Source organism: Mustela erminea, chromosome 6, assembly GCF_009829155.1.
Source record: "Mustela erminea isolate mMusErm1 chromosome 6, mMusErm1.Pri, whole genome shotgun sequence".
NCBI lineage: Eukaryota > Metazoa > Chordata > Mammalia > Carnivora > Mustelidae > Mustela > Mustela erminea.
This window is the reverse complement of record NC_045619.1, coordinates 80,690,207-80,714,488: the sequence shown is the minus strand read 5'-3', so window position 1 is coordinate 80,714,488 and position 24,282 is coordinate 80,690,207. Positions and strand designations below refer to the sequence as shown.

General features: G+C 38.0%; 1 protein-coding gene across 6 annotated transcripts in view; it reads left to right on the top strand.

Moving 5' to 3' along the window:
• Positions 1–24,282, top strand: part of NELL2 (neural EGFL like 2) — a 399,311-nt gene that overhangs the window by 216,784 nt on the left and 158,245 nt on the right. For all 6 annotated transcript variants that reach the window (XM_032347951.1, XM_032347957.1, XM_032347956.1 and 3 more), the window contains one exon: positions 4,376–4,504. In XM_032347951.1, coding sequence (XP_032203842.1) covers positions 4,376–4,504 — 129 coding nt within the window. The remainder of the gene's footprint in view (positions 1–4,375; positions 4,505–24,282) is intronic.

Here is a 24,282-nt window from a genome sequence, read left to right as displayed (position 1 = left end):
GCTCCTATAAGCAGCTTCATGCAGTTGTCAAATCCTGCCCCTTTGCCTAGATGGATCTCAGTTTACCTCCTCAGAGGTGGCTTTATTCTCAGGCTCTGCATATTTTCAGATAGACTTCTGATATTCTTATGCTCGCATCATTATGATACTCAGGTAGGTGAAAAAAAAGTTCAGTATTCCTCAGGAGTTAAACAAAAGTCCCATATTGAATTTTAATCATCTTCATTGGCCTGAACTGGATCATGTGCCCAGACTTGAAAAAATTCTTATGTCCAAGCCAATGGGATGCATTGATTATCCTCTGGGGGCAGAGTCTATCTTCCTTTAAAGACATGGGCTAACAGTAGGGGTGAATGGTTCATCTGGACTATGACGAGGTTGTTTCCCCCCCACCCCCAACAAAAATGAGGAATAGATGCTTGTGGGCAAAAACCAACAAATATTTACCTCAAACTTATTTATTCTCTTTTCTCCTGATTATTCTTTTTAAGATTTTGTTTATTTATTTATGAGAGGGAGAGGGAGAGAGAGAGCATGAGTAGGGGGAGAAGCAGAGGAAGAAGGAGAAGACCCCATGCTGAGTGTGAAGCCCCATGCAGGCCTTGCTCTCAGGACCCTGAGATCATGACCTGAGCCAAAATCAAGAGTCAAAAACTTAACGAAGTGAACCATTCAGGTACCCCTTCTTCTTCTGATTATTAGGTATAACCTTTATGCATAATGTTCTTACTCATAATCTTTTGTAGCCACCTTTTTCTATTCACCTAGTTGTACAGATATGCATATTAATATTTTATGGAAAGATCTATACTTAACAAGAGACACAGAACTTCATGTAAATTTGAAAAGCTTATAAAAAGAATGGAAGACTTGGTATCCTTGCAGTTAAAGTCCAAAGTGGGAAACAGAGGCTAGATTGCATTAGATTGCATTAGATTAGATTCATCTGTCTATAACAACCACTTTATTTTTCTTCTGTGATAGGGGCCTCAACATGTTTGGTTTATGGCTTATTGGTAATACTCTGATTGCTTTAATTATTAACAAATACTATGCTATTCTGCTTTTACATAGATGATCGTATTTGAACTTTACATTTTGGTGAGGCAGATATTACCTTGATTTTACGGATGAGAAAACCTAAAGGTTTAGAAGGGTTAATTAACTTACGCAACTAATAATTTACACAGCCAGTAAGTAAAGAGAGATTGAATGTAAATGCAGATCTTTCAACTTCAAAAACCAAGCACCTATGACTAGAAATGCAAGTATGAAGGTAATAGTGCTATCCGACTCATACTCTGCCTTTTTGAAGTTATCACCGATAGATTGGAAACAGCCCACTTTAATCAAGTTGGAATTTTTTCCCTGTCAATCACTAGTCTTTGGACACTGGCATTTTGTATCCAAGCAGTAAAACAACAAATAGAGTCAGTCAACTTATTTTTTGAGAAAATAAATCAAAATAGCTATCTGACATTGTTTAAAGTAAATTAGAATTTGATTGACAACATTTTTAGCTTTTAAGTCTCTGGGTTGATTAAAAAAAAACATCTGATAAAAAGTAAAACGCTCAGGACGCCTGGGTGGCTCAGTTGGTTAAGCAGCTGCCTTCGGCTCAGGTCATGATCCCAGCGTCCTGGGATCGAGTCCCACATCGGGCTCCTTGCTCGGCAGGGAGCCTGCTTCTGCCTCTGCCTCGCCTGCCATTCTGTCTGCCTGTGCTCGCTCTCTCCCCCCTCTCTCTCTGATAAATAAATAAAATCTTAAAAAAAAAAAAAAAGTAAAACGCTCCCTCACTGAACCTAAAACAGTAAAAGTAGGATCACATCGTTATCTTATAGTTGGAAAATTCTCGTGGGTATTTGATACTGTATGGTGAATGTGTGCCTGATATTTGATGCTGAGAAAAGAGGTCTGAGCATTACTTAGGCAGAACCTGAAAGGGACCGAAACAGAGGTGTAATGTATGCCTTCGATGGCATAGTTTGGGTGAAGTCTCAAAAATGAGAAAAGAGAAAATGCAGCAAAGTGAAACATTGAAAGATGGTTTTGAAAGATAAAAACTTATGAAAGAAAAATAAAAATGCATTAGGACAGTACCTGGCCTTAGTCATAGCTCTCTGAGAGTTGTTTGAAACGTGGCAGGCACAATTATACAGAGATTTAGTGCTGTGTTAGAACACGATGTTTTGATTCTTTTGATTCTGTGTGTATCTTAAGGAGTGGTCCAGTTTTTATAGTAACTTTTTTTTAGTTTTAGAATAAATGTGAAATGATTTTTTGGAGACTTTTCATATAAGTTGGTGAGGTCCTGAGCTATTGGGGTAGAAAATGAAGATGACTTTTTCACTAAAATGATAAAAAGACAATGGAATATATTTTAAGAAATATGGTCTCAACTTAGCTACTTAAAGAAGAAAGGAAGAAAAGGACTTTGGAGAAAACATTTTTAACTTTTCCTCTTCTTCTTCTTTTTTTTTTTTTTAAGATTTTATTTATTTATTTGACAGACAGAGATCACAAGTAGGCAGAGAGGCAGGCAGAGAGAGAGGGGGAAGCAGGCTCCCTACTGAGCAGAGAACCTGATGCGGGGCTCGATCCCAGACCCTGGGATCATGACCTGAGCTGAAGGCAGAGGCTTTAACCCACTGAGCCACCCAGGTGCCCCAACTTTTCCTCTTCTTAAGAATGAGTCTTTTACTTATTTGGCCTTACATGTGAGAAAGTAGACTGTGAAGAATCGTGGTAAGAAAACTGAGTTGCTGGGGCACCTGGGTAGCTCAGTGGGTTAAAGCCTCTGCCTTCGGCTCAGGTCATGATCCCAGGGTCCTGGGATCGAGCCCCTCATCAGGCTCTCTGCTTAGTGGGGAGCCTGCTTCCTCCTCTATCTCTGCCTGCCTCTCTGCCTACTTGTGATCTCTGTCTGTCAAATAAATAAATAAAAATCTTTAAAAAAAAAAAAAAAACAACTGATCTTGCTCTTCCCACATATTTAAAAAAAAAAAAAAGAAAGAAAGAAAACTGAGTCATTGAGTGATTTAACTGCTGTTACTGACTGTATATTGTTCTGTCCTTCATATACACCTCTGTTCTGTTTTACTTCATAGATGTCACTAATTCATTTTATTTTTTTCTTGTCCAATTTAATGCCATCGTTGAATTTTGAGAGCATCACCCCTCCTAAGGCTTGCTAAGTTGTCCATACCACTGCTTACTATACATGGTAGTTGCAAATTCATGGGGTATATGCTTTAACTCTGGGGTGTTATTCAAAAGAGTCATTATGGACACCAGCCAGTTAGAATGGACACCAACCATCGTGCTGTAAGATGGTGCATGCTGGCCACGGTATTGCTCTCAGTTCACCCTTCCACTAAATCACGGTGTTCTATGGTAATTTGCTTACAAGTAAGATGTGCCGATTTAGAACTTTCATCTTTATCTTTTGCTGAAGTGAAAGTCTTTCCTTGGCTATAGGCAGATAAGTTTATTCTGAGCGACATGAAATACATTTCTCTAGTCCTTCTTTCTTTTACACATGGACTGAAATTGTAATTCATTAGACGATGTAAAACTAGATAGATAACTTACTCATCAGGCAATTTGAAAATTGTTTGAATGATATATAATCATCCAATTTCCATTCAATATGGATTCCAGTGGTTAAGCTTTTCATTTCAGCATCTTAGATGAACTTTGAACAAGGGATTCATACAGGCAGAAGAGATCCTGAGGAATTACACATGACTGGTACCCCTGTTCATAAAATGTTCCAGTTTTTCATCCTCTCATAAAGATTCTGGAATCTGAATTTTTTGTTATTCATAATTTTTTTCCTTCTTTTGAGTGGACATCCGATGCTCTGCAGATTTCCAGAGACAATTAAATTAAAGTGATGTAATTTTCATTTTTTAGCACATTTACAGATTTTTTTTTTTTAAGGATATCAGGCAATGTCCGTATTTTATCTGGCCTGGTCTGCACTATTCATAGGTATTAATAATGTTCAACCTCTGGTTCTCAGATTACTTTTTCACTGGGTTATGTTTTATATTGTAAATCTTCATTTTGGACTCCAAGAATCATTGTTTCAGATGTTTGGAGTACTGTACTTCAAATATCAGGGACTAGAAAACATAAAGTCAAAAACAAAGAAGACATAGAATTAACTGGAAATAGGAAATAACTGAGTTAAACATGAAGAAGCACTTTTAGTACACATAGCGTGTGGTTCTCTAACATTGAATGAAAATATCAATAAAAAAATAATTTAAGGAAAAATAGCTTCTAAATCAAAGAGAGTATTTCGTCAGTAAAGTTGTGTGCTTTGTCATAGTTTCATTTACCTTAATAAGTTTCTTTTCTCTTGTAGGTTATGACTTTTGTTCTGAAAGGCATAACTGCATGGAGAATTCTGTCTGCAGAAATCTGAATGACAGGGCCGTTTGTAGCTGTCGAGATGGTTATAGGGCTCTTCGAGAGGACAATGCCTACTGTGAAGGTAATCCTTGTAATGATGTGTAGCACAGCTGTATAAATTTCCTAGGATTACTGCATGCAAAATTTATTAATTTCCCAGGTTGTCAAGTTGATGGGCCCATTAAAAGCAGTGAATTTAATTTGAAGCATATTAATCAGCTAAAAATAATTATCTTTCAAATTAAAGTTTTTTAGCTATCTGCTATATGTCAGACTAATAAGTTAATATGGCTGGTTTCTTGAATTAAAATAATGCTTCCACTGTGAAATTGCCTTCTTTTTTTCATAATTAGATATTCAGATAGTTCACATATTGACATGGTTACTGCGGCTTGCAGTTAGAATTGTAGTCAGATTTTTCCAGACAATGTTGTCTAACAAAAGCAATCAATTAATAGGAAGACAAAGTACCCAACGCTATTTTTGTTTGCTGCTGTAAGTAATCTCGGTGGTTGTATTCATGCTCTGTGGTATTTAGTAAATAACTCCAGTGGAGTAAATGATTTCTAATTATTTTTTAGAATATTAACTAATATTCAAGGTAATTTATCCCCTCATGGAAACAGTCCAGATACTGTGAGGGGGCCTTGACATTCACAAATACTATTCATGAAGACCTTGGAAGTCCGTGAGATATAGTAATTTATTATTTCCCAGAGGCACAGATTTGAATGATTCTCATTAATTATGTGGTTAGGTAGTAGGCCTTGCAAGTAAGAACACTGACTGTCAGGTTTGGACATATGGAGGGTTCTAGACTTACCTTTCTTAAATGTCGAGAATGTGCCATTGGTCCTTGGAGACAGAAAACCTCCAAGATATAAACTTATCACCCCCTGTTTAGCTACACAATGATTTATTGGCCCTAGGGAAACCATTTTCTCTTATTTCTCTTAGCTTTCAATAGATTTTTCTCTGCCTTAAAAGTCAGTATTTATTTTAAAAAATTGACCATGCTCAGGAGTTCACATTCTAAGGGGAAAACAGAGAATGAGAGGGTAGCCATAGAAATAAAGAAGGCAGTTTCAGGTAATATATAAGGGAAGAAACTGAAACAAGATGATGTGATACAGATTGACTAGGGATTAATTTAGATGAGATGGTCAGGGGATCAGGGAAAATCTATGAGGCATTAGCGGGGAGGGTTGACAGTTGACTTGATGACCAGGAAACACCACAGAAAGATCTGGAACAGAGCATTCCAAAGAGAAGGAATAGCAAGCAGAAAGACCCTACTGTGGGAACTAGCTTGGATGTTCTAGAAACTGTAAGAAAGGATAATGTGATGGAGCAGATGAATCAGTTAAGATGCAATTAAAGAATTAAGTAAGGGCCAGGTAATTAGAGAGGCTCTTGAGGATTTCAGGAGAATGATAACATTTGTATTGAAAAGGATAGCTATGATCCAGTGCTTTATATTAACAAAATTGTAGATTACAGGATTCAATACAGAGGGGAGAGCAGAAGCAGACATAGGAAGACCAGCTGGAAGGCTATTGCAGGAGTCTAGGCAAAGATATCAGCGATGTGGATTAAGGAAATGATAAAGGTATTCTTGGTATTTTTTGAAAATAGAGTGAAGACAGTTTATTGTGGAAGAGAACTGAAGAGAGATCAAGATAGAGGGAGTCAAGTTTTGGAGTTTGAACAATGCATGGATGGTGTTGCTATTTATTGAGACAGAAAAAAAAATCAAGAAATGAGGCCAGGCACCTGGGTGATTGGTTAGGCGTCTGCCCTGGGCTCAGGTCATGATCCCTGGGTCCTGGGATCCAGTCCCGTATCGGGCTCCCTGCTTAGTGGGGAGCCTGCTTCTCCCTTTGCCTGTCACTCCCCTTGCTTGTGCTCCTCCTCTTTCTCTCTCTCTCTGCAATTACATAAATAAAATTTTGAAAAAAAAGGAAAAAGTGGGGCGCCTGGGTGACTCAGTGGGTTAAAGCCTCTGCCTTCAGCTCAGTTCATGATCTCAGGGTCCTGGGTTCGAGCCCCGCATCGGGCTCTCTGCTCAGCGGGGAGCCTGCTTCTTCCTCTCTCTCTGCCTGCCTCTCTGACTACTTGTGATCTCTCTGTCTCTGTCAAGTAAATAAATAAAATCTTTAAAAAAAAAAAAGGAAAAAAGAAAAAAAGGAAAAGAGGACAGAGATTTAGGTTAAATAACGTATCAGTGCAGTCTATTAAAAATAGGTCTGTATCACTGTTTTCACCTATAAATGTGTAGCGCAAATTGGCAGCTACTTTCCATTCTGAGTGGATCATACTGAAGAATGGAATGTAAATTCTTATTTATGTTACTTCTTTGTCATTTAAAGATAAAATCTTCAAAAGTTAGGAAAATGATGTAAAAACTGGTTAGTATATTATTGAGATCATGAATTTTTCATAATGAGGACTTCTAATATTATATCTTTTATTATTCATGTTAAGATGTTTTTTTCCCCACTATTCTGATCAAATTTGGTTTTCCATTTCATTCTGTTGTTGTTGTTACCTCTAAGGATGTTTGACTTCTTAGAAGCAACATTTTTAAAAAATTATGCAATTATACATGTTGTCTGTCAGCTGGTCTTATAGAGTTCTGGCCCTCTAAGAAATTAGACCTGTAGTCATATATAAAAATAAGCAAGTGATAATTTGTAAGTCATGCAGATTTGTTAACTGAATCTGTGGGGCTGTTTAAATGATATGACCATCGTTGCATCTATTGATTTTTACCACAGTTTACTTGATAAGGGTTAAAATAGCACTGGTAAATGTTGGAGTTCATTTGTTCATTTAGAAAACATTTATTAAATGCCACTTTGTTTAAGGCTATGCTAGAGGTGAAGCAGTAATAAGATATACATGACTCATACTGTGTCTCAGGCAAGAAAGATAACAAACGGGCCATTACACCAAAGAGTATTTAATTGTGCATGAGGCAAGTGCCCTGAAGAGAAATGTGTTAAGAGGGGCTGATCTGGATAGGTGATAGTGCTTGAAGAAAATAGAGGTTTCTTTGGAAATCTGAAGATTAAGTAAACATCAGCTAGGCATAGAGGTAAAGATGGGAAAGAAGGGAATTTCCTAATGGAGGACTTAGCATGCCTTCAGGCCTCCAGCTGGAGAGAAACACTGTGTAAGAGTGGGAAGAATGGGTAGAAGGCAGAGTGCAAAGGGAAAAGTGCCTGATGGATGGATGAAGGGCAGCAGGACCTTGAAGGGCACAGTAAGGCCTAAGTAAGGGTTTCATGCTACGAACAAGGGGGTGGGCAATGGAAGTTTTAAGCAGAAGAGTGCCATGATAACATTTGCGTTCTAAATGAATCAGCTTCAGGCTGAATGGAAGATAAAACTGGATGTGGGAAGCCAGGGGATGGGAGACAGTGGTAGCTTACACTGAATGTGGTGATGGAGATGTGGATGCATTCGTGAGTTAAAACCATTCCTGCTGATTAATTGGTGATAGGAGATGATAAAGAAAGAGGTTTCAAGGTGGATACTCAGGTTTCTGGCCTGAGCAATATAGGCACATGTCGGTGCTGCTTACTTAGGAAACAGACCAGGTGGGAAGATCATCATTTCAGGTTGTGGTACCTATGGGACATAACAGTTGAGTCGTCAGCTGAATATACGTGGTTGTGGAATTCATAGAAGTTTAAGTTGTACATAAATTTGGGATTCTTGAGCATGTACATGTTAGTTGAAGAACTGGAAGAGATTACCTAGAGAGGTTTAAAATCTCCAGGGTTTGAGCATTTTATAGAAAGGATGATGTGATGGAGACAGCAAAGCTGTGGCTAGAATATGGGAGGAAAGAAAAGAAGGCAGTGTTACAGAAATCAAGAGAAGGAATTTCAGGAAGAAAGGGGAATGCTATTAGAGAGCAAGAGAGAGGAAGACTGAAGATGTCCTTTGCATGGAACTTGATGGATGACACGGAGGATATTAGCGATGGCAAGTTGGGTGCAAGGGTAATGACAAAAGCCAGTTGGGAGCACACTGAATTTTATGACTGGATGTCTCGTCCACCTTTTAGATATAAAGGATCTGAAATATTTGAAAGTATATTGGCCCACTTTATATTTCTTATTGACTCTATATTTACCATATTTATTTTTAAAAATTTTATCTTCATCTCCATCCATTCCATGTCCCTCATCCCCTATAGATTCTTAGTGAAATTTTAGTACTTCCCCTTTATTTGGTCTCTTGTCAGTACATATAGTCTATAAAAGTTGTCAAAAAATAGGTTGGCCATTATGTTTTTCAGAATGGTTCTTGGCTACATGTCTTGGCTACAATGAAAATTGTAAGAGCTTTCGATGTTTTGACTGTATCTTCCTTCTTGACATTCCACTATTCATTATGTTAGGACCACCTTGGCATTCCATTTCAGAGAGTGTCTTCAGAAGTTACTCATTTGCTAACTTTTTCTCTTCAGTGCATAATCGTTGCCAGGGATTATTCTGTATCAATCCAGTAGTGCATTATGTTGAGGAAGCTTCTTCCTGATTCCCAAACCCCTTAAAATAATTGGCGTTATTGCTTGCCAAGCCTTTGGCATAACACCAAGAATAGGAAAATAATTCTGCGTGAGTCATTCATATAGTTGCATATCACATATAATTACTGAAATTGGTAGCTGATGCTTATGAACTCTGAAATCAGTTTGTAAGACATTTCTTCAAATTAACAAAAATATAGGAAATTGTTTGGTATAATCTGAACTCCCTAAAGGAATAATCTTTTATTGATAGACCACTTTCTCTTGGATTCATTTAATTTCTTTCATTCTGACTGCTGCTGCCAGATAGTTTTTACTTCATGTCACGTTCTACTTAGTTATTCTGTCTTTAGTGTCTCATACTTTCCTACTCACCGGGACCCGTTCTCCAGATTAATGTTTACAAAACACCATTTTTTTCTCTTTTTTTTCTTTTTTTTTTTTTTAAATTTTCTTTAAAGATTTTTTTTATTTATTTATCAGAGAGAGAGAGGGGGAGAGAGCGAGCACAGGCAGACAGAATGGCAGGCAGAGGCAGAGGGAGAAGCAGGCTCCCTTCTGAGCAAGGAGCCCGATGTGGGACTCGATCCCAGGACACTGGGATCATGACCTGAGCCAAAGGCAGCTGCTTAACCAACTGAGCCACCCAGGCGTCCCAAACACCATTTTTTTCTATTTGAGAGCCCACACTGTCTCCCTGTTGCTCAACACATCAAGTTCCTTTGCTAAGGTGAAGGTTCCAAGGCTCTCTGTTGCCTGGCCCTACAGGGTTATGTATCCATTTATCCTTAGCAAGTCACCTTTAGCTCTCTTAATTCTTTCTTTTCCTCAGGACAGTTCATCTGTGTTATGCGTTGAATTGTGTCTCTCAAAAATTCATATTGAAGTTCTAATGCACAGTATCTCAGAAAGTGACCTTATTTGGAAATGGAAATGTTACAAGTGTAATTAGTTAAGATGAAATCAAACTGGTGGAAAAACATGGGACCATGCTCCAGTATGACAGTTGTCCTTATAAAGTGGGGAAATATAGACACAGACACAAGCGGATAATGTCAGGTAAATATGAATGCAGAGATTGGAGTGATATAGCTACAAGCTGAGGAATACCAGAGATTTCCAGCAAAACACCAGAAGCCAGGCAAGGGGCATGGAACAAACTGTCCTTCACAGCCCTCAGAAGGAACCAACCCTCTAGCACCTTGATTTTGGACTATTATCCTACAGAATAGTGAGACAATAAATCTCTGTTGCTTAAGGCACCAGTTTGTGGTACTTTATTATGGTAGCTGTGGCAAACTTCTATAATCCGGCAGAAATACCTTTTGCTTTTTGGTCTGACTATCCATGATTTAATTATACTTCTACACTACTTACTTTTTCTTTTCTCTCTGAAGACTTTCTGATGAATTGGGCACACAGATTTAATTTTTAAAATCTGTTTTAAAATTTTATCTGATCAAAGAATTTGCACCTTGTTCTATACTGGTTCATATCCAGTTATCCAGTTGTAACACACCTTCTTATATACTGTACTGTTTATTAAAGAATATATATATATATATATATATATATATATATATAATGTTTCTATTTCTCCCACCAGTTAGTGTCTTGTCATAGACTTTGCTTTCCTTGAATTCTTCTAAACTTCTAAAATAGAGATAATGTAGAGTTTGAGAAATATTTATTTATTGGTGGTTTGAAATGCTTAGATATGCTGAACAGATGGGCATCTTTAGGCTACCTCATCACTAAAGAATTATTGAGGACAAGCATTGAACTTACTGAATTATGCTTATATTGTATAAGAAAGGTTAATTTCATATAGATTTTTTATAGGTAAAAAAGGGATTCAGTTGTTTAAATTGATATGTTTTGGTCCTTAAAAATTATTTTGAGTAGTGCAAGAGAAGGAATTCATTCATTTAAAACACTTGTTATTTATTGTATATGTACTGATAAATGGCATGCATGTATTGAAAGGACCACAAGTTCCAGAAATTTCCCCCATCTCTCTTGCTTTTACTGTACACTCTAAATTTTTGCTTAAAATTTTAATCCTACCCACAATTTGCAAAGCAACTCACTTGGACATTAAATGTCTGACGTGTAGATGGTACTTAATTTAAATGCCGTTTGAATGTGAAGATTAGAATCTTAATAAACATTTGTTTAGTACCTGCTATGTGCCAGGCATGACACACCTGCAAACATAAATTATAAATTATATTTAGATATCTACCTTCTTTGTTCCTTTCGCTCTTTGCCTTTCCTTTTTTTTTTTTTTTTTTTTTAAACTTGTTATCAAAAGAACACTATCGGGCGCCTGGGTGGCTCAGTGGGTTAAGCCGCTGCCTTCGGCTCAGGTCATGATCTCAGGGTCCTGGGATCAAGGCCCGCATCGGGCTCTCTGCTCAGCAGGGAGCCTGCTTCCCTCTCTCTCTCTGCCTGCCTCTCCATCTACTTGTGATTTCTCTCTGTCAAATAAATAAATAAAATCTTTAAAAAAAAAAAAAAAAAAAAAAGAACACTATCTCCTCTCATTGCCTTCCTGTCTTTGTAATGCAATACTTTGGCTAAGGATACCTCCTCTTCTCCATTGTTTCTTATTCTGCATTTTGGGAAATTCTAGCCCATGTATGAAGTAATGTGAGCATAACTCTTAATGAAAACAAGTAATTTCCCTATTATTTCTATTTTGTGTTCTTTTTTCTTGCCGTTATTTGTCAATAAGGTTGTATTAAAAAATATCACCTACTACTAATAACCATGATTCTTAAGAGACACTTAATATGCTTTCTAGATACAATATCTGATTTCTTCCAGCAGTCCTATGATGCACGCATTTTTATAATATCCTGTTTTGTGGTTAAGAAAACTGGAGAGCTTGGAAATCAGATGTTTTGCCCAGAATCATTTACCCAGTAAACCCAGTGTTCAAATTCTTATCATCAATCTATAAATTCAGTGTTTTTATGAGACTAATTTACTTATTAGATACCTAATGTCTTACTTTTATAAATAAGAATAGCATATAGATTATTCTTTAGAGACGGTTTTTAAAACAGCTAACTGGCCTTACAAATTGAATGTTTCTGTAATACTCCATCCAGAAAGCAGCTCATTGGTATTAGAGAATCTGTAATGAGCTGAAACCATGGTAAATAACCCACATAGGAAGACAATGGGAAAACAAACTTTCTCCCTCTCCCTCCCACCCACCCTTCCTTCCTTCCTTCCTCCCTCCTTTTCTTCCTTCCTTCCTTCTTTTTTCTCTTTCTCAGCTGATTGCCACTTCACGAATAATTCATTTAGTGTGAGTTACTGGCATAGCCAGTATCTGCATGTCATTAACTACAGAATATAGAGGCAATCTGAGAGGATTTCTTTAAGAATATATGAGTGATAAGCCCACAGAGTTGCTCCAAGAGATAGGAAGAGAAAGATGCAGAATGAGCTCAGTCCTCTGATTATAAACCCAGCACACAGTTCCTCACTGGAGTTAACAGGAGGCCTGTTAACAGAGTGGGGATAAATAACCAGAGGACTGCGCCCTATGGGATTAATTAGGAAATTCTAGCAGGCACTGTAGCTTTCAAAATTATGGCTAATGATGCACTCTCTGTAGTGCGTTATGGTAGATTTTCTTAAATAAAAAAAAGCCCAAGATTCCCATGTTAATCAGCGTTCTCCAGAAAAACAACCAAAAGGACATATATTGAAAGAGAGAGATTGATTGATTGAGACATTGATTGATTATAAAGAATTGGCTCATGGAGGCTGAGAAGATCCCAAGATCTGCAGTCAACGTATATCCGGAGAGCCGATGGTATACTTTCAGTCCAAGTCCAAAGAACTGAGAACCAGGAGTACCAATAGTGTAAATTCCAGTTCAAGGGCAGGAGAAGAACAATATCCAGCTCACAGTCAGGCAGGCAAAATATCCCTTTTACTCAGTTTTTTGTTCTATTCTGGTCTTCCTTTGATTACATGAGGCCTGAACAGTTTAGGGAAGCAACCTGCTTTCCTTAGTCCACCAATTCAAATGTTAATCCCATCCAGAGGCACCCTCACTGGCACACCCAGAGTAATGTTAGACTAAATATCTGGTCATCCCAGGGCTTACTTGGGTCAACAAATAAAATTAAGCATACCAATAACAAATTAACCAAAAAAAAAAAGGAGAGCGAGAGGAGCAAAAGCATTTCTGATGTTTTCAAATATGAATTGGACTTTTAAAGGCATCATCTATTCATCCAATCAAGTGAAAAAGTTGCCACCTAAAACAGCTTTCAGAATTAATATGCTGTCCTGATAACCAGCAAGGACATTGAATCATAATCAAAAAACTCCCAATAAACAAAAGTCCAGGGCCAGATGTCTTCACAGGTAAATTCTACCAAACATTTGAAGAAGAGTTAATATCTATTCTTCTCAAACTATTCCAAAGAATAGAAAAGGAAGGAAAACTTCCAAATTCATTCTGTGAGGCCAGCATTACCCTAATACCAAAAACAGATTATAGACTCCACTGAAAAAGAGAACTACAGGCCAATATCCCTGAAGAACATAGATGTAAAAATTCTCAAAATACTAACAAACCAAATCCAACAATACATTAAAAAAAAAAAATTCACCCACAAACAAGTGGCATTTATTGCTCAGTTGCAGTTGTGGCTCAATATTTGCAAATCACTCAATGTGATTTGTGATACACCTCATTAATAAAAGAAAGGATAAGAAACATATGATGCTTTCAATAGATGCAGAAAAAGCAGTTGACAAGGTACAACATCCGTTTGTGATCAAACCCTCCGTAAAGTAGTTTTAGAGGGAATATACGTCAACATAATAATGAAGGCCATCTATGGAAACATGACTGTTTTTAGGCATTAAAGAACATCTATTTAACATGTTCGCTATGCTGAGGGGTGTGTGTGTGTATGTGTGTGTGTGTGTGTGTGTGTGTGTGTGTGTGTGTGTGTGTGTGTATTTTTCATAAAAGTGATTTCCTTTTCTGATTGAGAAGTTTGACAAAGAACTTTTGGAAATCACTATCAAGTGACCCAACTAAATTTGAACTTGCATTAGCAGTTCTTCTGGGCTCATTCGTCATTTACTCTCTGTGATACTTCAGGTTTTGCTGACTCAAAAACAATTTCTATTCATTTGTAAACTTGAACATCATTAAGATATTTAAATTGGGGTGCCTGGGTGGCTCAGTGGGTTAAGCTGCTGCCTTCGGCTCAGGTCATGATCTCAGGGTCCTGGGATCGAGTCCCGCATCGGGCTCTCTGCTCAGCAGGGAGCCTGCTTCCCTCTATCTCTCTGCCTGCCTCTCCATCTACTTGTGATCTCTCTCTGTCAAATAAATAAATAAAATCTTAAAAAAAAAAAAAGGTTTTTAAATTGGAGGACAAGGGTATTTTTTCCTTGAAGCCAGGGTCTCCTCTTATATGAAGGGAGGACTTAAATTTTTAAAATCCAACCTAATAAATAGTGTACTTTTCTGAACTACTTCTTAGTGATAGATCTCATGCAAAAGAAATTGAAGAAACAATCAGGGATACCCATATTCTATCCTTTTGAAACAAAGCACCATAGTTGTGTGACCTTCATGGTCAGCTGATTTTTTTTCTACCAAAGAATGCACTACTCTGGAAAATATTCATGCTTAAATCTGTTGGAGTTCATGATCACTTTTGCATGCTATATAAAGAAGAAATTATGACTCAGTCATCAGTTAATACATCTATGTATTAAATAGGGTTAAGAACTAGTACTTTTGAAAGAGGACTTCTGTTGCCTCCATTCTGACCTCACACTTTCTAGCTTGGTACTTCCCAGGTTTTCTCTTGGCTCAGGCCAAAGACCCTGAGGGCAAAGCCTCTCCTGATGGGAACCAAAATTACCTTTCTCAAGCAATAAGGACCAACCTGAGCCAGCAAGATCCCTGCCTGTGATTGACCCAAGACCATGATGGATCTGATCTTTGCTGCCCACCTGCACATATCTACCCACTTTTGTCCCTCATTTGCCTTGTATAAACCTGGAAGTACTTTCAGTACTTCAGAGACAGTCTTTGAGAGTTAGTTCATTGTCTTCTCTGTGCTGGCTTCACTAAATTGAGTTCCTTTCTCATTTTTTCGTTTTTGAGTAGCTCTGAACTTGCTATTCAAGTCTGAAGAAGATGCTGTGTGATGTCTCAAAAGTTTTTTAGCTTTGGGGATGGGAGCTTTTTTAAAGGGACAGAAGTAAGGACATGGGGACATGTACTACCTTTGCCGGAGACTCCAAGAACATAGAAAAGGGCCAGAGGATGCACACGGGCAGGCTTGTAGGCAGTGATAGCAAGTATGTGTTTATTTATCCTGAACCCATAAAAACACTCAGAAGTATACACTCAGAAATATAGGTGTAATATTGAAGGGAACCCTCAAATCATCAGCAGGCATGGAAATTTGTATCCATGGCCTGTAACATTATTACATTTCTCGTATGATTTTGAGTTTTGTTTGGCCCCATATTCTCACTGGATTGCTTACCTTTGCATTTCTTTGTATTACGCAAGAAATATTTGTTGCCTGCCAACGTTAAAAGGTATTTATCATTTTGTCACACCTTTACTCCTCAATTATGTCCATGCTGAAAGAAAATGCAAACATACTTATTTTATATACCCATCTTTTGCAAAAGACTCAGTCTAGTACCTTGACGGATACTCTGCTGATCTGTGGGAGCAGCTACCTGCAATGATGTCTGAAAAATATATCTCAGAAGCGATTTTAAGATTTAGCCGACAAATGAATGTAAAATGTTTATGTGGATCAAATCTGCTTCTTTCCAGTTTTCACAAGTGGTGGAAGTTCTGATGTTATGGAAAGAACATTGTATACGAAGACTGGGGGTTAATTCTTACCTCTGCAATTTGTTAACTGAGAATTTGTGCAAATCACTTAATATCTCTGAGCCTCATTTTCTTCATCTCTTAAACGGGCATTTGTGTTAGGAGGTTGGGAAAGCAGAGGTCAAATAAAATTAAATAAGATGAAGTATGTGAAAAATGCCTTCCAGAAAAATAAGTCCTTGGTAGAAGTTTGTGATTAAACCTGTACTTATTACTATCAGTGTGTCAGTCAATTCATGCAACATGAATTTATTTTTGGAACTAAGATGTTCACTCTAAGCTTATTGAAGACTTGAGGCAAAAATACTCTGAGAGTCCATATGATGATATTATCTTATAGCTTAAGCCAATTATAATGAGGTCTTTAACTACTTCAGTAGCTAAGTTACCATGGATTATTTCCAGAACCAAATGACTTTATGCCAAATTCCTTTCTGGTCTGAATAACAATCTAACCAGTTCTTAGATATAGATATGCATAATTCATCCTCATTTTGCAAATTATATGATAAAACTTTAACAGTGAAAATTTATGTTATTTTTCTGTAGATGAATAGTAGGATAAAATACCCGGTAATTATTTGCATGTACTTGTTTATTAATACTAGGAAGAAAATGTCTACTTAGAATTAAGCGATTCATTGTAGATCATTTGTAGGTATCTCATATGAAGCAGTGGTTTATTAGTATTTTTTCATTAAATGAACAACTTTTTATTAAAAAAGGATCTTTTCCCCTGGAAAAGAATCTATTTGAAGTGATATGTGGGATGTCACATGATTCATAATTTTCAAAAATTTAATTGATGAAACTTCTGCAACTCACATTAAGGTCAGGTATAACTTAGAGATTATATTATAAATACCGGCTTTATCTTGCCTCCCCCAAAAATCCAAGCTATGTTAGTTTAATCTGTTAAAAGTTTGGAAGTCAATTAACAAATGCTTGCTTGATATGAAACTACTAATAGCATTCCCTTTGCAATTTCTTCCTTACTTCATGTATTCATTTTGCTTCCAAGAAGAACCAACTCCAGAATAAAATAAGATGATCACATTGCATCAAAGATATCTGAAGAAAGGCTTGCAGATAGGAGACGGAAGTTTCAGCATAGTTAATGGCAGGGAAGAGTCTAGCTAGAAAAGTGTAAGAATTGTACAAATGAAGCAAATCTAACTTTGATTCAGTGACCCTAAGATTCTGCTTGGGATCCTTTGTGAAGATGTGGTGCCATGAAGAAAAATGAAATGACACAGTCAAAGCATTAGACATAGAAGTGAATGTAGTTTCATTATCAATATCATGAATGGACATAGGAGCAAGTTTTTAGGAGGTAACACTAGCTATGGATTGCAGGAAGCATTTAGGCATAAATTAAATGAACCTGACAGATAAATGGGATATTTGAGATATGTTATGGAGAAGGACTTGGCTTGTTTGGGCAAATGTTCCAGAGCAAGAAGAGTCTTACGTGTTTGGACATTATGGTTCTAAATTACATCTCTTACTCATTGGTATGATATAAAAATAGATCCCTGGGATTTTAATAATACATTAGAATATCTTCATTTTTACTTTTTTATTCCATTTTAACTTTCCCCCAAGTAATTTTTCTTTTGTACAAAGAATGTGCTCCGAAACAGGCTTTTACAATTTGTTCATATCCTTAAATAAGAATGTGATAGTGAAGAAATGGAACTGAATTTGTAGACCATATATGTTTGTTGGTATGGAGTTATCGTAAGATCATACTTCCTAATCATCATTAAACATTGATTAAAATTGTCGAATTTAACAGTTTAGTTTAGTCAGTGGTTTTTGTATAAACAAGCAATTGAAAGTTGGAGTGCTTCCATATCTTTCATGAAAGCACTGATGTAATGTTCAGATTAATAACTCTGAATAGGCATCAATTTGGATATTGTAATGACTGAAACTCTTGTTTTTGGCAAAATAAATATATATTTGTTAAATTAGTTTTTAATATTTAAAAATACTAATCTGCCTTTTTGGAACGAGTGCTGTTCAACTTGATGAATTTTCAAATCCAACGTGACAAGGCAATCTTTCAAATGAGCCTGTCTGTTCCTTTATTTCAAGCAAATTGGATTCAGCCAAAATAGCTACTAACTTGCCATGAATAAGCCCAGACAAAAAGTGCAGAAGTAGAAACAGATGGAATCCCCATGGCCAAAGAGGTTAGGGACACACTGGGGAGGATTTGGGACTCCATTTGGGCCTTGAAGAGTGAATCCAATTTAGATTGGCAGAAGAGTAAGGAAAGAGAAAGAGCAAGATGTATTTTGGAGTTTCTTACTGCAACAGGAGGTTTATAGCCAGAGGTGTTAGATCAGACTGCTGAAATAGGTCCCAGATTGTGGAGGAACCATGGGTTATGTGAAGTGATTCTATTCAAGATTTGCAAGCAACGAAGTTACCACAAACATTCTGGAAACTTCCCAACTTCATATAGGCTCCTCGGCTGTGAAAATAGGGTAACTCTATAAGTGCTCCCTAAGTCATAGGGTTGTGAGAATTAACATATATTATGTATGAAGATGCACCATCAGAGCCAAAGTATTATAAAAATGTCAAGTGGTAGGGGAACCTGGGTGGCTCAGTGGGTTGAAGCCTCTGCCTTTGGCTCAGGTCATGATCCCAGGGCCCTGGGTTCAAGCCCCGTATTGGGCTCTCTGCTCAGCAGGGATCCTGCTTCCCCCTCTCTCTCTGCCTGCCTCTCTGCCTACTTGTGATCTCTGTCTGTCAAATAAATAAATAAGTAAATAAATCTTTAAAAAAAGAAATGTCAAGTGGTAGACCTGTGTGAGCATGGCTGCAGACCCTGCTGTGTGCTCTGCTCTGCTTGAGTAATCTTACTATGCATCCCAGCTTAGTTTCCTCTCATTTCCTACAATGACTATAGTAAACCTTCACCATTCCATGCAAATTTTTTCTTCCACCCATTCTCTTATTCTCAGCAGGTAACTTCTTGACAAGCAAAGCAGAGAACAGGAGCTGACTTCCTCCCCCTTCTGCTCCCCTTACATAAACCCACATGCTTCATGCCTATTCTTTCTTCCTTCTCTCCAGTCTCAGTGGAATAGATACCCTTTCTCTTGGGAGTGATGGGTCCATCTGAAAACTGAATCTTCCTGGCTTCAGAGGAAGCTTATTCCATTTCTTATCCCCTCAAACTCTGGTTTCAACTTATTTCCATTTGCTCCTTCCCATCAGCATTGAAATATGCTCACGTATCTCCCTTAACCACACATCCCTTCCAGATTTTGTTTTATTAACCTTCTTCCCCTTTATATCCAAATTTCTGAAAGGTGTGATTGATTTTCACTGCCTCCATTTCTTCATGTCAGAGGCTCTCCTCCATCTACAGCAGTCTAGAGTTTTTGTCCCAGGTCCCCTCCAAACTACTTTCACCAAGGTCACTAATAACTTCTAGAATGTTAAATCAGACCTTGTTCAGCCCACATTTTGCTTGACCTCTAGGCAGCAATTAATTCTATTGATCAATCCCTCCTTGAAATACTTCTTTACCTTGTCTTCACGACACTGCATTGTATCGATCAGGGATCAGAGCTGCAAACAACAGAACCCACTCTGGCAGTTAAAGCAGAAAAGGAATACATTGAAGAATGTTAGGTGGCTCACAATAAATGTGTGAGGACAGGTTTAAATGATGTTCAGCCAGGACCACACAAGTCACACGTGGGTACAGATCCCACGACTTCTCGGTGTCAACACTACAACTCACACAAATGTTGCCTGCTGTTCACCGATGACTCCAGAACCTGTGCCGCTGCTACTGTCCTAAGCACTGAACACCCTCTCCAACCAGCTTGCTAGATTTCACAACCTTGCTTCGTTCACCATGAGTTCTCTTCTGAATTGAAGTTTTGCATAAGTGCCCACAATGGATGGTCCTAGGTTACAAGTCTATAGACTGGCTGCCAAGTATGCGGAAATCTGAGTTGTGACTTCCGTCTTGGGGAGATGAGGATTACCTCAAATACAGAAGGAGTGTTGAAAAGTGATTGCGGACCACTGTCTCAACCTTCATCTCCCTCCAAACCTCTTCTAGCTTTGCCACTACTTCTCTGAGCGATCTTTCCAGTCTCCTTGCTTTACTTGTCCCTTAAATGTTGAAGTTCCTCATGCCTCCATATTATTTTTTTCCTCCTCATTTTGCATCCTCTCCCTGGGTGATGTTGTCTGATACCATGGCTTTAATTACCTTCTCTGTGCTTGAAGCCTCGAGATTTTTTTTTTTTTTTTGAGAGAGAGATTTATTGAGAGAGATCACGAGCAGGCAGAGAGGCAGGCAGAGAGAGAGGAGGAAGCAGGCTCCCTGCTGAGCAGAGAGCCGATGCGGGGCTCGATCCAGGACTCCGAGTTCATGACCTGAGTCATAGGCAGTGGCTTAACCCGCTGAGCCACCTGGGCGCCCCGAAGCTCTGAGATCTTGACCTTGACTTCCAGTCTTGTCTTCTCTCCTGATATCTTTCTCTCTATATGTATATGTCTAGTGTGTGTGTATGTACATTTGTACATGTATGTGCGTTTGTACATCACCACACTTTCTCCATGTGCAACTAGAATATAATATACTGTCTCAGACACAAGAACCCAAACTACAAGTGAGCTTACTCCTAGCTTCCAATTAGCTCTTCTCAAATCCATCCCCTACCTTGCAGTTAAAAAGATCTTGTTTAGCAACTTAAGTCATTTCATTCACTTGTACCCTTTAGAGGAGAAACATCCCCTTCACCATACCCCCCAAACACACACACGTACATGTGCCTATATGGGCAGATGGTGTCTCTGGAAGGTTGCACAGGAAACTAGTAAAAGTGTTTAGGAGGTTAGGAGTGGAACAGTTGAGTTGCCGTGACTGGACTTACTTTAAAATTTTATACTCTCTGGGATGCCTGGGTGGCTCAGTTGGTTAAGCAGCTGCCTTCGGCTCAGGTCATGATCCCAGCGTCCTGGGATCAAGTCCCGCATCGGGCTCCTTGCTCGGCAGGGAGCCTGCTTCTCCCTCTGCCTCTGCCTGCCATTCTGTCTGCCTGTGCTCACTCTCCACCCCCCCTCTCTGATAAATAAATAAAATCTTAAAAAAAAAAATTTTACACTCTCTTGTATCTTTTAAAGTTTATACTCTTTGCACATATGATATCTTAAAAAATTGATTTAAAAAACTTCAGTAGATCCCCATTGATCATCAGATAAGGTCAAATCCTTCTGTTTGTCTTACAAGATCTATACACAAAATAGCTCCTGCTTACTTCATTAGCCACATTTAATGTTTTGCTATTCTTTGAAAATACAAGATTTTCTCACTTTCCAGCATAGTTCTCTTGTTGAAATGCTCTCATTTTTCCCATCTCACTTGGCTAACTCAACTTCTCCTTTAGTCCTCTGCTTAGATGTCATATCCTCTTGAAAGTCTTGCCTTGCCTGTAAGATTTGGAGTGCTCACATTTTGTTCCAGGTACTCTATCCTTCTCAAATTCCCACAGCATTTTTAAAACTTACTTGTCTTTGAGAAGGACTATTGCTCTGCAAAGACAGAAACCACATCCGTTTTCTTCAAGGCCATGCCATTGGTGTTGCCGTTAATACCTTGGGAAATAGTTAGAATTCAGTAAATATTACTTATGTGGATAAACTCATGCTTTTGTTTCCTCAGCCCCTTAGTGTTCCAGGTGATCTCACCTTTTCCCACAGGTATAATTTCATGATCCACTCTCAGCTCTGTCTCAAATTTTCCTACTGCATGTCTCCATGTATATCTGTTTTAAATGCAGGAATCCTAAAGCTAGGAATAATGTATCCTATTAAAAGTAGCAAGAACAATGATATAATGCTAAAGTTTTTACTCTTGAGGAATGTACTATACAATTTACAATGAATGAATTTAAAAAGGTAAATGAAGAAAATGTATGGTTTTTATTTTAAGGTATCAAAAAATTATGTTTTTCAGTAGTGCATGATACAGTTTTTAATACATAAAAATTAGTATTTGGTAAACAAACTTGTTAATGCCACTGACTTCAAAATAGGATTGCTTGCAATTCCTTTTAATGTTAGCCTATTTGTAAATGACATTTTAATTTATTCTTTACTGATTTTTACTGAGCAGCCTACTTATACTTGCAAATTTTTTTTTATTTTCAAAAATACTCTTATCTTCCCAAATGTTATTCTCAAATCTCTTTCCAGAATTATATTTCTCAGAACTTAGGCTTTTTCCTGGTTTATGAATTAAGTCATTGATCTCTTTGCCAACTTTGCCAAGCCAGTTTTTCACAGCTGGTGGGCCAAGACTTAGCAATTCTAACCCATACCGATGCGTGTTCATCTTCAGTATGTAGAGTCCTTGCTGTTGACTGCATGACTTCAGGATTTTATTGGCTGAGCAATAAAGCATTAGTGTTCATTAACATGCTAATATAATCCTTTTACAGGATTATAATTGAGATAAAATGCTGAAGCCTTAGAAATATACTATTTTTTTTTAAAAATGGCATCAGTGACATACAAAGCATAAGATGGGGGGGGCGGGGGGGATAGCCAGTTTGTGTGGCTGGAGCCCGCAGGAGAGGGGGACATCATACCAGAGTGCCCACTGCCTCCAAGGATCGTCTCTGAGGAGATGGCTCTATAGGTCAAAAGCAACATTAATGTAGGATTTGGGGTCTGGAAACAGTGTTGTCATTCTGATATCCGCTCATTAACTGTATAAATTTGTGCTGAAGGGATCTTCCAAAAACCCAGATCTGATCCAAGGAACCCTTTCCTAAAACCTTTCCCATTTCATATAGAATTAAGTTCAGATTTTTTAATGTGGCTCATGAAAGCTTCACAGTCTGATTCCTGCCACCTTCTTAATTTGTCTTTGGCATTTCTGTGCCTCCCATGTCTTTAATTGTAAACGACTGCAGTTAGGTTAGATGATTTTTGTAGTTCCTTTCAGGTCTAGAAATCTGTGATTCTGAATAATTACAAAGTCAGCCACAGCTTTCAGAAAGGATAAAAGGGAATTTATAAATTTATAAGTTCCTGTTTCTAAAATAGATCAGCTTGAATTATCTTGGGGCAAGAGAGATTGTTCAAGTATAAGAAACACAGTTTACTTATTATGCTTTTTAAGTTTGTTGGAGTATGATCGTGTATCCTATAAAATCCTGGAGAATCAGATTCTCCCCTGCAACCGTACAAATTGTGGTCTCTGTTAGAATTGTAAAGTATGAGGGCTGGTAATGACGTGGAAACCTCTAACCTTTGTTTTCATAGATGATGAAATTAATATCCAGAGAGATGAAAGGCCTTTCAGGCTTATCATAGGACCAAAAACTAGAATCCCGCCTTCTTTATTCCCACTGCAGTGTTCTTACCCCTGCAAGACTATTTTACCACAGAGGTTTATGTTCACTGTTTTTACAAAAACCTCATGTTGATGTAAATGCCTGGGCAAGGTACTAGGAAGACAAAGGATTCGCTCTGCCAAGTGGAGCTCCAGGTCAGGCCAGTGTGAATTAGGATACTTACCCTTTCTCCTTCTCGATGAAAAGCCATGGAAGGATTCATGGATTCATCCAGCAAATTTTTAGGGAAAGCCAGCCATTCTCCTGGAACAAGGTCCCTACCCTCCTGAATCTTATATTCCACTAGAAAGAGACAGCAGACATACCAACAAACAACTTAATAGGATATTTTCAGACACTGATAAGTAATGTGGAAAAACTGGGGCTAGGGAGGTTAGTTTAATTTAATGAACTTTTCCTCACCTAATTTAATGAACACCTCCTCACCGGATTGCACCTCTCTCATCAGCTCCACAATTGCTCCATTCTACCAACTCTCATGAGATTTATTTTTCTAAGCCACTTCCCCTCCTCACCTCCTTCCAAATGCTTTCCTGTTTCCATGTCGCAGCAAGGAAGATACCTTTCTAGTGTTTGTTGGGGATTTAAGTGCATTCCCATTGTGTCTCCTCTCCCATAGCTGTATTTCTGTTTTATTTCCTGCATGAACTCCAGCCAAATAGAATATTCATTGTTCCTCAGTGTTTCATGTCTTTGCTGCCTACACTGCCTACACTAGACTCCAATGTCTACAGTCCTCTCTCTCATCTTTGAGCATCTCTGTTTGACAGGAAACTGTTTTGTGGCAGCCCCCTCCTTCTCTGTGCAAGTCTGTCCCTTTAAATCTATTTCTTTAAAATCTACCTCATGCCCTGCCACACCACCCAGCAAACTGTCCTTTGTTGTCCCTGCTCTTAGTCACCAGCTTTCCTCTGAATATCGGTCCTGGTAGTGAGTACATTCTTCCCTTCCCTTCTTTTCTCTTCCCTTTCCTTCTCTTCTTTGCTTTTCCATCCTGTTCTTTTCTG